The sequence below is a fragment of the Tupaia chinensis genome, unplaced genomic scaffold (genome assembly GCF_000334495.1).
Source record: "Tupaia chinensis unplaced genomic scaffold, TupChi_1.0 Scaffold138060_1, whole genome shotgun sequence".
Classification (NCBI taxonomy): Eukaryota; Metazoa; Chordata; class Mammalia; order Scandentia; family Tupaiidae; genus Tupaia; species Tupaia belangeri.
The window spans coordinates 265,097-278,387 of record NW_006197961.1 but is presented as its reverse complement, the minus strand read 5'-3'; the positions used below and the strand labels follow the sequence as shown (position 1 = coordinate 278,387).

The 13,291-nt window shown below is 53.1% G+C and overlaps 1 protein-coding gene across 1 annotated transcript; it reads right to left on the bottom strand.

The window, feature by feature from the left end:
• Positions 1-1,195: 1,195 nt before the first annotated feature.
• GET3 (guided entry of tail-anchored proteins factor 3, ATPase) lies at positions 1,196-11,721 on the bottom strand. Its single transcript, XM_006160992.3, has 7 exons — positions 11,561-11,721; positions 10,198-10,345; positions 7,212-7,360; positions 6,983-7,133; positions 4,793-4,900; positions 4,517-4,714; positions 1,196-1,555 (listed from the first exon to the last, which is right to left on the bottom strand). Exons 1-7 carry the CDS (start codon positions 11,719-11,721, stop codon positions 1,424-1,426), a joined length of 1,047 nt encoding a protein of 348 aa, XP_006161054.1. The 3' UTR covers positions 1,196-1,423.
• Positions 11,722-13,291: the final 1,570 nt, after the last annotated feature.

The window sequence follows — 13,291 nt, the reverse complement described above, 5'->3', positions numbered from 1 at the left end:
ACGCCCCCTAAAAAGAAAAAATCCTAAAAAAAAAAAAAAAAAAAGAAAAGAAAAACACACTAGGTACATGAGTGTTGTGTGCCCAAAATCTGAGAGAGAGAAATGGAGGGGAAGGTTGTAACGTAGCTGTTCTCATGGAGGGTGTTCTCGCTTTCCTTCACTCCCTGGTGAGTGTCCTCTGGCAGTTTTTTCTTCTTAAAAGCATTTTCTTTTGAGAGTTATTTAATTTTATTTCTTTTAATTTCACCAAAGAGGGACAGAGTGAGTGAGACACAGAAAGTAGGGAAGCAAGCTGCCAGGTCCAGGACTTGAACTGCGGCTGGCCATGGAGGAACCCAGCCCTCTTCACCACGCCACCTGTAGACCCCCTCCTTTTTTTTTTTTTTTTTTTTTTAAAAGAAAAAAAAGAAGGGAGAAGCCGCAGGTGTCGCAGGTGGCATAATGGTTACATTGCTTAACTCCCACATGGCTGACTGCAGTTCAAGTCCCAGAACCAGTGGCCTGAAACTCACACTGGGCATGTGTTCATGCATGCCCAAGATCCTGGGAGAAGGGAGGAGGGACTGTGGTGTGGCCATCCACCCTGTGGGGCATTGTCTGTCTTTGAGCACATGTGCCCTGTAGTAAAAACTCTTAAAAAACAAAAACAAAACCCAGGGGCCGGCAGGTGGCATGGTGGTTAAGAGTGCTAGACTCCCACATGGCCGACCATGGTTCGAGTCCTGGACCTGGTGGCTTGCTTTCTCACTTTCTCTCTCTCTCTTGCTCTGTTGCTCTTTGGTCAAATTAAAATAAATATTTTCTTAAAAAAGAAGGAAAAAGGGGCCGATAGGTGGCGTGGATAAGGGTGCCAGATCTCTCATGGATAGCATTACAGTTTGAGTCCTCTGGGCGTGTATACATGCATGCTCAAAAATCCCCAGAGAGTGGAGGATAAGGGGCTGGACCGTGGCATGATCATCGTCTTTGGGGGATGGGATGATTTCTGTTGAATGCCACTGGCTCCGGGACTCAAACCGCGGTCTCTTGAATGCAAACACCTTACAGCAAAAAAAAAAAAAAAAAAGAAGGCACCCCCTCACCCAACACAACCAGCAAGCATCCCTCTTGGGCTGTGCTGTGAATGAGTCCCAGCAGGTGTGGCATTCGTGCAGGGCCTGTGTGACTCCCCGCCCCATCCACATCAACATCCACACTGCTTTAAGATCATTTTATTGAGGAGTAAGAGGCGGGGAGAGGAGGGGGGGCAACTACAGTACCCCCAGCCCCACCAGGGGGAACAGAATCCCCTCCCCGCCTCCCACCCCCCCCAAGTGGCTCCCCCTGTACTGTGGGGGGAGTGTGTGCAAACTCTGCCCCGGAGCGGGGGGGAGGGAGGTGAAGGGTGGGTTTGAAATGGCGGCGACCGGGCCTGGTGGAGGTGCTACTGGGCGCTGGGGGGCTTGTAGGGCTCCAGGAGGAGGGCAGAGAAGGTGTTGACCTTGTCTGCCCCCCGCACCTCGTGGGGTAACAGCGGCAGCTTCACGATGTGGAAGTCTTCATACAGGTCCTCCATCTGGAGCCAGGGCAGAGGGCAAAGGGCAGAGGTCAGAGACTAGGAGTGGGTTGACAGAAGGGGCTGGGCTGGGGGAACTTTCCAGGATCAGGGAAAGAATACAGGGAGAGGGCCCTAAGGAGTCTCAAGTGGGAGTAGGTCCATTAAGATAAGCGATCACAGGGGGACCAGCAGGTGGCGTCATGGCTACGTCGCTGGACTCCCACATAGTTGACCGTGGTTCGAGTCCTGGACCCGGTGGCTTACTCAGGCCGGGTGCGTGTGTGTGCCCAAGATCCGGGAAGAGAAAGGAGGAGAAGGGATTGCAGCATGGTCATCCCCCCTGGGGGTGATTTCTCGCTTTCTGTCTGTTTCTCTTTGTCTTTCTGGTGAGTGCATGTACCCTATAGCAAAAAAAAAAAAAAAAATCTCAAAAAAAAAAAGATAAGAGATCACGGGACCAGCAGGTGGTGTGGTGGTTAAGGCGCTGGACTGCCACATGGCCAACGGTGGTTCAAATCCTGGACCCGGTGGCTTGTTTTCTCCCTTTCTGTCTCTCTCTGGTGAGTGCACATAACCTACAGAAAATTAAAAAATAATGATGGCACCGCCAGGTGGCATGGTGGTTAAGGCACTGGACTTCCACATGGTCAACCGAGGTTTAAGTCCCAGACCTGGTGGCTTGGTTTTCTTGCCTTTTTTAAGATTTATTAAATTTTTAAAAAAGAGTTCTTTTATTTAACTTTATTTATTTATTAATTTTGACCATAGAGAAAGAGAAAGCAAGAAAGCAAGCTGCCAGGTCTGAGACTCAAACCGCGGTTGGCCATGTGGGAATTCAGAACCCTTAACCACCGCAACACGTGCCAGCACCTAATTTATTAATTAAAAAAAAATATATATTAATTTTTGGGGGACGGCAGGTGGCATGGTAGTTAAGAGCACTGGACTCCCACATGGTCGACCGCGGATCAAGTCCCAGACCTGACAGCTTGCTTTCTCACTCTCTTTCTCTCTCTCACTCTGTCCCTCTCTGGTCAAATTTAAGTCAATCAATCAATTAATTAATTTAGTTAATTAAGCTTAATCAAATAATAATTTAAACAACTATTCATGTTTTAATTTAACTTCATTTATTTATTTATTTTAACTTGACCAGTGAGGGGCAGATTTAGAGAGAGAGCGAGAGAGAGAGAGAGAAAGAGAAAGAGAAAGCAAGCCGCCAGGCCTGGGACTCAAACTACAGTCTGTCATGTGGGAGTCCAGTGCCTTTAACTACCACGCCACCTGCTGATCCCAGCTTGCTTTCCTTACTTTCCTTTTTTTTTCTCTCTCTCTCTCTGGTTAAAGTAAAATAATAATAATAGTAATAATAATAATAGGGACCAGCAGGTGTAGTGCTTCAGGTGCTGGACTTCCATATGGTCGACTATGGTTCAAGTCCCAGAACGGCAGCGTAAAACTCATACCGGGCACGTGTACACGCGTGCCCAAAATCCCGAGAGGAGAATGGAGAAGGGACTGTGGCATGGCCGTCTCCTCTGGGGGTGAGTTCTCACTTTCTGTCTCTCTGTCTCTCTGGCAAGCATGTACAATCTATAGCAAAAATCTCTCGACAACAAAAAAAAATCCAAAACAAAAACAATAAAACAAGAGACCAGCAGATGGCGTAGTGGCTACATGGCTGGACTCCTCCCTAGCCGACCAGGGTTTGAGTCTTGGACTCCGCAGCTTAAAACTTCTGCCAAGCACGTTTGTAGGGGTGCCCAAAATCCTCAGAGGAGAGTGGAGAAGGGATTGCAGCTTGGCCATCTCCCCTGGGGGGGGAGGGTGTGATAATTTCTCTTTCTCGCTGTTTTGTTTTTTTTTTGGAGAGGTTTTTACTATAGGGAGTGTGTAAAAGCCAGAAAGACAGAGACAGAGAATGTGAGAAATCACCCCCCGGGGGGGATGGTCACGCCGCAATCCCTTCTCCTCCATTCTCCTCTCGGGATCTCGGGCACGCACGCACACGCGCCCGGCGTGAGTTTAAGCCACCAGGTCCGGGACTTGAACTGCTGTCAACTACATAGGAGTCCAGTGCCATAACCATTATGCCACCTGCTGGTCCCGGGGTGATGACTTCTAACCTTCTGCGTCTCTGTTTCTCTGGCAAGTGCACGCACTCTTTAGCAAAAATCTGTCTAGATAAAAACCCCAAAATACTGAACAAAAAAATGAAATGAATATTATTTTAAAGTAATAATTATAATAGGGTCCAGCAGATGGCATAGCTGTTACGTTGCTGGACTCCCACATGGCTGACTGTGGTTCAAGTCCCAGAAGCAGCGGCTTGAAACTCACGCCGGGCGCGTCTGCATGCCTGCCCAAGATCCCAGGAGAAGAATGGAGGAGAAGGGATTGCGGCGTGGCCACCTCCCCTGGGTGGGAGAGGGTGATTTCTCTTTCCTTCTACTGTCTCTCTCTTTCCAGCGAGCCATGCACCCTATGGCAAAAACCTCTAAAAAAAATTAATAACAGAAAAATAAATAAATAAATAAAAATTAAACAATTCTATTTAAAAATATATATAGGGGTTGGCAAGTGGCATGGTGGCTAAGGGCGCTGAACTCCCACATGGCCGACCGTGGTTTGAGTCCTGGACCTGGTGGCTGGCTTTCTCACTATCCCTCTCTCTGTCTCTCTCTCTCTGTTCCTCTGTGGTCAAATTGGAATGGATCAATAAATAAAGTTAAACAATTCTCTGAAAAACAAAAATATCAGAGATCACCAGGCTGGACCTTCTCTCTCCAGGGCCACCGGTCCCCAGGCCAGGCCAGGCCAGGCCAGGCCAGGCCAGTCCTAGTCCTCCCGGGTCAGAATGAGGGTGAAGGATCTGAAGCAGGCGTGAAGAGCAGGAGGGGTCTGAAGGTGGGACAAGCGGTCAGAGTCCCGCAGAGGGGGCCCGGGGCCAGGACGGGCCCGTGCAGGGCAGGGGCGCACCTGGTCCAGGTACTTGGCCTGGATCTTGTGACGGGCCTCACACATCTTGCAGGGCTTCTCGGGGTCGGGGAAGACAAGCTGGTTGACGATGATGTTGTGGGTGTCGATCTTGCATTTGGCCAGTTCCTGGATGAGCCGCTCCGTCTCGTAGAGCGATAGGAACTCGGCGATACACACGCAGATGAAGGTCGTCTGTTCCTGCGGGCGAAGGAGGACGGTGAGGGGGCGTGTCCCTGCGTCCTTGCGCCCCGCACCCCCCACCAGACCCCGACTCACGGGATCCTTGAACTGCTCGCTGACGGAGCGGATGACAGGCAGGGTCTCCTCCAGTTTGGAGGCCAGCTGGTCTGCGTTCATGTCTCCGAGGCCCAGCATGTTACACATCTGTGTGGGGGACATGGCCGGCTCACAGCTTCCCTGGGGCCCCTGGAACCCCCTGGTGACGAGCGCTCAGGGGACTAACGACACAGCCCAGGGGTTAAAGGTGTGAGCCCTTGAGCTGACTCTGGGTGTCCGTCTAATCCCAGTTCTGCTCTAAGGACCCGCAGCCCAGGGGGTCAACCTCCTGGAGCCTCGGTTCCCCCATCTGTAAAGCGTGCCTCCCAGAGCCACTGCCTGAGATGAGCTGGTGCCTGTCACACGCCTGGTGTTTGCTGTCACACGCCATGGCAGGTGGTGCCGTGAAGCGAGGGGCTTTAGGGCTGTCTCAATAGTAACAATCCTAGGGACCAGCACTTGGCATAATGGCTATGTCGCTGGACTCCCATGTAGTCAACTGCGGTTCAAGTCCTGGACCCGGTGGCTTAAAATTCACGCCGGGCGCGTGTGCGTGCGTGCCCAAGATCCCGAGAGGAGAATGGAGGAGAAGGGATTGCGGCGTGGCCATGGCCCCCGGAGGTAATTTCTCGCTTCCGACTTCCTTTACAACCCACCTACGTACGTGCCGAGTGGACAGACACACAGACACAGACACCTTCCAGATCCCTCTGCTGACTTCTTGCAGACGCCTCAGGCCCGAAAACCGAGGATAATGCGGCCTTGAGCCACAAAACGCTCTTCTCTGCTGTGACTAGACCAAGGACAGCCAGACACCCTTGAGTCGGGGAGCCCTGGGGTCTGCGGCACCCCTTCTCATTTGCCCGGAATGGTCCCTGCACCCCGCTGGCCTGAGCAGTCGGGTCGGGGAGGTGGGAGGCGGGCTTACCTGTCTCCTGATGCCGGGGGACTGTGCGGGTGCATTCTCCTCAAACTTGGCGAGCAGCTGGGTGGCCATGTGCTTCACCTTGTTCTGGTTGCCGAGGGCGATGTCCATCCTCCTGTCTGTCAGGGTGCTCACCAGGGTGGGCCTCTCTCCTCTGCAGCCCCGGGGCACCTCCTCCTGATGAACACCCATCACCTCAGAACCGACTTACAGGGGGCCCTACTGACACTCTGCCCTCGAAGGAAACCCTCACGGGCACCCACCCAGCACCTAGCAGTTCTGCTACAGGCTAAGGTGCCGGGTTCTAATCTCCCGAAGAAGTCAGCAAGGCTTCGGTGCCCAGCTCATCCTGGTAACGTCACATGCCAGGAAGGCCACCCCCTCGGCCAATGTGCTTCCCTCAGACAGGAAGGCCCACATGCACATGTCTCCACTGCTCGGTGCGCTCCAGAAAGTTACACGATGGCCAAACCCCAGAGAGTGTCTGCCCATGGAGATGACCGTCAAGGGAGAACGTGAAAGATTTAATAGTACCAACTTGGAAACAGAATTTAAATAAAAAAGGGGTGGGCTGGCCTGTGGTGCAGTGGTTAAGGCAGCTGGTCTCACACAGCTGACTGTGTGGACCCAACACCCCTTCCTCCACCCCTCCACCTCTCTCTCCAAGTACACACACCCTCTACTAATTTTTTTTTTTTTAAAGGAAGGACCAGCAGATGGCATAATAGTTATGTCTCTGAACTCCCACATAGTGGACCATGGTTCAAGTCCTGACCCGGTGGCCTAAAACTCATGCTGGGTATGTGTATTTGCGTGCACAAAATCCCAAGAAGAGAATGGAGGAGAAGAGAAGGGATTGCGGTGTGGCCATCGCCCCTCTGGGGGGTAATTTCTCGCTTTCTGTCTCTCTGGCGAGCACATGTGCCCTGCAGCAAAAACCTCTCAGAAAACACAAATAAAATAAAATAAATAAAAAAAAATAAGAAATAACCCTACGGGCACTAACATGATCGCCACTTGACAGACAAGGAAGGTGAGGCCCAGAGAGGTGACATGACTTGCCCTCGGTCACAGCGAGTGGAGAGGATTTGAAGGAGGCCCCCTGGCTGGGCAAGGTGTGCGTTCAGGCTCTGCCAGGGTGCTTAGTTGGCAGGGCGGTGGGGTGGAGGCGACGGTGCCGTCCAACCCCCTAGTGCAGAGCCGTCCCACCCCGCGGGAAGCCCTGCGGGAGAAGGGGTGTGCGGGGAGTCTGGGGCCCCGCCTGCCTGTGAGATGAAGGGACTGATCTGGTTCTTGATCTGCATGAGCCGGCCCAGGCCCCGCTCCACGATGGTGGGGAAGTTGAGCAGCCTCAGCGTGTGGCCTGTGGGCGCCGTGTCGAACACCACCACCGAGAAGTTCATGCCCTTCACCAGCCTGCGGGGAGACGGTGCTGGGGTCAGGCCTGCCCACTCCGCGGCCCCCGCAGCCCCCGCCCTGCTGGCCGGGCCTGACCTCATGACCTCGGCGTAGCTCATGGCCTCGTCGATGCCGGGGAAGGCACTCATGGCCTCCTGCATCATCTTCTTGCCCACACTCAGCATGCTGTCCTCCTCGAAGAACTCATCCGGCAGCTCCGCCACGCCCAGGCTGGGGTCGATCTCCTGAGGGGGCGAGAGCAGGGGGCTCGGGCAGCTGTCGGGGACCTTCCCACTGGACACAGGCCTGGAGCGAGCTAGCGGGGGGCTCCGACCACAGGCCCTCCCTGAGGTCCCAGCTGGAGACCCTGACATGGCACCTCCTACCTCTGGGGCTAATTGAGATATATATATATAATATACAGAGAGACAGAAAGCGAGAAATCACCCCCAGGGGGGGATGGCCACACCACAATCCCTTCTCCTCCATTCTCCTCTTGGGATCTCGGGCACGCACGCACACGCGCCCGGCGTGAGTTTAAGCCACCGGGTCCAGGACTCGAATGGTGGTTGACTACTTGGGAGCCCAGTGACGTAGCCATTATGCTATCTGCTGGTTCCAGTTTGTTTTTTTTTCCCCAGAGATTTTTGCCATGGGGCACATGTGCTCGCTGGAGAGAGACAGAGACAGAAAGTGAGAAATCACCTTCCAAGGGCATGGCCACGCTACAATCCCTTCTCCTCTCGGGATTTTGGGCACACATGCACATGTGCCTGGTGTGGGTTTCAAGGTGCCGAGTTCAGGACTCAAACTGAGGTCGACTGTGTGGGAGTCCAGTGATGTAACCATTATACCATCTGCGGGTCCCAATAAATTTTTTAGCCACATGCAGTGGCCAGAAGAAGACACAGAGACAGGAAAAGTGAGAAGTCACCCCCACAGGAGGGAAGGCCATGCCGCAATCCCTTCTCCCCCATTCTCCTTATGGAATTTTTTTTTTTTGGGAGAGGTTTTCGCTATAGGGCGCGTGCGCTTGCCAGACAGACAGAGAGAGACAGAGAGACAGAAAGCGAGAAATCACCCCCCAGGGGGGATGGTCACGCCACAATCCCTTCTCCTCCATTCTCCTCTCGGGATCTTGGGCACGTACGCACACGTGCCCGGTGTGAGTTCCAAGCCACCGGGTCCAGGACGCGAACCACAGTCGACTACGTGGGAGTCCAGGGACATAGCCATTATGCTAACTGCTGGTTCCCTGGAATTTTAGAAGTACATGTGTGTACACACACACACACACACACACACACACACACAACATAAACATACTTGGGTTCCCAAAAAAAAAAATCCTTGGGTTTTTTTTTTTTTTTTAGAGAGATTTTTGCTCTAGGGCGCATGTACTGGCTGGAGAGACAGAGAGAGACAAAGAGACAACAAGTGAGAAACCACCCCCAAGGGGGGATGGCCATGCCGCAATCCCTTCTCCTCCATTCTCCTCTCAGGATCTTGGGTGTGAGTTTTAAGCCACCAGGTCCTGGACTCGAACTGCATTTCAGTCAGCTATGTGGAAGTCTAGCAATATAACCATTACACTATCGGTTGGCTCCCCTGACATATTTTTTAAGTTGCTGGATACAGGACTCGAACCATGGAGTCAGCCTTCTGGGACCCAGCACCTTAACCTCCATATCGCCTGGTGGTCTTTTTTTTATTTTGATTGTAAGATGGTACATACACTTGCCAGAGACATAGACAAGGAGGGAGAGGAGTTACCCAATGGGGCCTGGTCACTCTGCAATCCCTTCTTCACTATCTCTTTTGCTTCCAGAATTTGGGGCATACCTGCACACCCTCCTGGAGTGTTCTTCAAGCTGCTGGGTGCAGGAATCGAACTGTGGGATCACTCATGTGAGATCCAGGTCCCTTCACCACTAGGCCAGAGGGCTGGCCCTTGTGCCTCAGTTACTCTAAACCTCTTCGGACCACTTTATTCCCACAATCCTGTCTCCTATTCACCATCTATGTTCCTTTGTCAGCACCCTTACTCAGCCCAAGGTCCATAGTTGTCAAATTATGTTACCCGCTTATAATGTTCCAGAGGGTCCAGCAGTCACCGAGAGAGACAGAGAGAGAGGGAGAAGAGAAGAAGAGAAGGCATCATCTTTTTTTTCTTTTTATAGAGAGGTCTTTTCTTATTGGGCACGTGCGCTCACCAGAAAGACGGAGAGAGACAGAGAGACAGAAAGCGAGAAATCACCTCCTGAGAAGGGATGGCCACACCGCAATCCCTTCTCCTCCATTCTCCTCTCAGGATCTTGGGCGCACACGCACACGCGCCCAGCGTGAGTTTAAGCCACCGCGTCCGGCACTCGAACCACGGTCAACTACATGGGAGTCCAGCGACATAGCCACTATGCTAACTGCTGGTGCCAAGGCAACATCTTTGATTCAGGCTTGCTGAGCCAAGGGGTGGATCGTGCTGTGAAGACTCTGTTATGGGGTGCCTGTCTCTCTTTCTCTTATGGAATCAATCAATAAACAAAAATTGAATAGCTTCATATTAAACACAGCATCAAAGCTAAACTCCAGAGGCCAGCAGGGGAAGTGGTGATTAAGATAGCTGGATTCCCATATAGCTGACTGCCGTTCAAATCCCGGACCTGGTTGCTTGAAAATCACACCAGGTGCATGAATGTGGGTGCCCCAAATCCCAGGAGGTGAAGGAATTGTGGTGTGGCTATCCCGCCTGGGGGGGGGGGGGGGTCTCTCTCCTCTCTGCTAAATGCAAGCACCCTACAGCAAAAACCCAAAAGAAAGAAAGAAACGTCAAACTGCATTGGTCTGCAAGGCTCAGGTGGCTCTGACTGGCATGTCCAACCTCGCCTTCCCCCCTACCCTAGCTCACTAAGGTCCGTGGACCGTGGCTTCCTTCTTGGTCCCCAAACTCACTCGTTGCCCCTGTGGATATGCTGAGGAAGGGGTGCAACAGCAGAGACAAAGGATGTGGAATGGAGGCTGATGGATATGCACAAGGCGTGCTGTGATCTGTCGGAGGCCGGGAGCTGAACCCTGCCGCACTCACCATAGCGAAGAGGTTGTCATAGCCTTTGACCTTGGTCGGCACCTTGGAGAACTTCTGGTCAAATGCATCTGAAATATTGTGGGCTGGGTCTGTGGAAATGATCAGAACACTCTCACGCCCCTTGGAGAGCTGGACTGCTAGGCTGCAGCTGAACAAAGGAAAGAATGTCGCTGGTCTCCCATGTAGCCGAATGCGGTTCGAGTCCCGGACCCAGTGGCTTAAACTCATACTGGGCGCGTATGTGTGTGTTCCCAAGATCCCGAGAGGAGAATGGAGGAGAAGGGATTGCGGCGTGGCCATCTCCCGTGGGGGTGATTTCTTGCTTTCTGTCTCTCTGTCTCTGTCTGTCTGTCTGGTGAGCACACGCGCCCTATAGCAAAAACCTCTGAAAAAAAAAATTCATGCCCAAAATCCCCAGAGGAGAATGGAGTAGAAGTGACAGTAGTGTGTTCATCCTCTTGGAGGATGATTTCTCACCTTCCCCCTCTCTCTCTGGGTCAGTCTCTCTCTAGCGCATGAACAACAACAAAAGAATGAAAAAAAGATGAGGAGGAACTCTTCTGCTTCCTCATCTGCAAGGGGAGATGTGGGTCCCAGAAGCAGGGACTTGGATGAGCCGGCATCTTAACAACAGAGTATGGGTCACTCTCATCTCAGGGGTGGGACCAGCTTCATCCCTGCAGCGGGTCCCTCCCTCCCTTGGTTCACTTAGTGACCCCTCTACCTGGACTAGAGGATTCAGCGGACCGAGTTGGTCTGGACTATTGCACAGAGAGGGAGGGTCCAGCTGTCGAAGGGGCATGGTCTCACTCTGTGCTCCCACCGTCAACTCTGAGCTCAGGGGTCCCTAACCTTCCATGCTAAACTCAGGACGGTTCCGTTCACTTGTCCCGCATAATCTGCCGCAGGGAGCCCTCCCTCGCCTCCCAGTGGACTAGGACTGTGTGACGACATCTCCTCCCCTTTGCCTTCCAGTCCCACCCCCGCTCTGGGCACAAAATGGCAAGGTTCATGAGAGTAGGAGAGCTTGCCCTGGTGCCTGTCCCCACTCCCGGAGCTCACGCCGTACGGTCCAGGTGGTTGGGACATTGAAGCGCTGGCTCTCCCCGTCCCCCACCCTCCCGCGCTGGGTTGACTGTGGCTTGGCACTTGAGCTCCAAGAAAAACGATCCAACACAGAGGGTCCCAGGCCTGCATTCAAGAGGTCTCTTCCATTTCCTCCCGGTAACTGCCAGAGATTACAAGCCAAAAGACCCAGCCAGAGCGCCCCAATCCGAGTCAGGGTAGATCACGGACCTCGATCTCCCCTTCATCCAGTGGTACCTCCCACCTGCCTTCCCGGCCCCTGCGGCAGCTTCCCTACCTGCAGGTGGTCTTGCCCACGCCACCCTTGCCCCCGACGAAGATCCACTTGAGGCTGCGCTGCTCGATGATGTTGCTAAGCGTGGGCTCTAGCGGCTCCACATCAGGTGCATCCTCGAACTCGTCTGCCTCAACCCCCCACCCGGCCACCCCCGCCGCCATCTTGGAATCGGATCACGTGATCCGGCGGAGCGCACCATGCAAAGAACCTACAGGGGAAATTCCCTATCCACATCCCTACGGAAGTTAGGATCTTCCATCATTTTCCTCACGGCCTGTCTTGTAGGCGCTAACAAGAGCTCTGTTTTTAATATTCTTCGCTTCCGGAGTCCACCTCCTCGAGCTCTTGTCTATATTTTCCCAAAGAATCCCCCTGCGTAATGAATATATTGGTATGGTCCAGGATACTCCCCTCCACTGATTGGACGCTACGTCTGCAGCCCTCCTCTCATTGGTTAAATCTTTCCTTCCTTCCACCAGTCACTCTCAGGCCTCTGTAGCCGCGAACCTCTCCTTAGCAACCAGCCAAACACCCGGTCTCTGTCACCCCGTGGAGGTCGGCCCTGATCCGACTCAATAGGCTCAACTTCGCGTCGATCATTTCCCCCAGTTCTCCAAGATGGGTTCCGTCATTGCCTCAGGGCCACCCTCTCTGTTATGCAATTGGCTGTGCGCCATTTGGTTCCTGCCTCAAACCAATCACAGACAATCGATTACATGCAAGACTTGATTAGTTGGTTAAATACTTGCTGCTGGCAGGTCAGATGGAAGTTGACCTGGTGCCAGTCGTGTGTAAGGGTCCTTCGACTCTTGGCGGGTGCGCCTTGAATTCTCATGCTGGGCAGGAGCCATCCCTGCAACCTGCGCTCCTTGTCAAAGGGACCTGAATTCCCCAACAGCTGCTTGCACTTGGCTCCAGTTCAGTGAATTCCTAGGGGCTCACGGTTTGGTAGGGATCCCCGTCCAGAACAACCCCCTTTTTATTCATGATGGAGTGCATAGAAGAGAGAGAGATGAGCACCCCCCGCAGGGTCAGATCTCACTGCGATCGCTTTCCATCAGTCCTCCAGCGCATGAGATCTTGGGAATACAAGGGCGTGCACGTGTCTGGCGTGTTCCACGTGCAGCTGGGGATTCAAACCGTGGTCAAATCTGTGAAATTTGCCCTTTCCTGTAACAGCGCATTACTATTATGGCACAAAGCCGGCCAGTCTAGAACACTCTTAATTTCAGGTGGGAACTCCAGCCTAGAAACACCCGTTTCTGTGCCTCCTGTACCCCATATAACAACTTTATCTTCAGTCGGTGACCCCAGCTTCACAGAGCCAGCCAACTGTAATCTCATTCCCAGATGCTAGTTTAATCCCAAAGACAGGTACGCATCCCTCCGATTCTTCCCCCATTTCTAGTTGGAACGTTCAGGCTAGATATACCCTCTAGATTTAATTAGAGATGGAAATTCCCAGGCGTCCATTAAGCGCACAGCCCCAAAGGGGGTTCGTCCCGTCACAAAAAGTATTGCTGGTGCCCGACGGAAATTCTAACCCTAGAAAGCTAATGCACCCTTAACCCCAAGAGGAAACCAGTCTCTAACAACGGTCCCATTCCGGGGAGCCTCTGCAGAAAGTCTGCACGCCTCTCGCTGCAGGGGCGGGGCATCTCATCGCCACGCCCCACTGACCATTGGCCACGCCCACACCACGCCCCCACTGCGGACGCTGGAGAGCGGACC

Excerpts from the sequence above, each read along its gene's own strand:
- GET3 (XM_006160992.3), bottom strand. The coding sequence starts at position 11,721 with ATGGCGGCGGGGGTGGCCGGGTGGGGGGTTGAGGCAGACGAGTTCGAG. Across the intron at positions 4,715-4,792 it reads GCGAGCAGTTCAAGGATCCC|GAACAGACGACCTTCATCTG; the intron begins GTGAGTCGGGGT and ends CTTCGCCCGCAG. Across the intron at positions 1,556-4,516 it reads AGGCCAAGTACCTGGACCAG|ATGGAGGACCTGTATGAAGA; the intron begins GTGCGCCCCTGC and ends CCCTGGCTCCAG.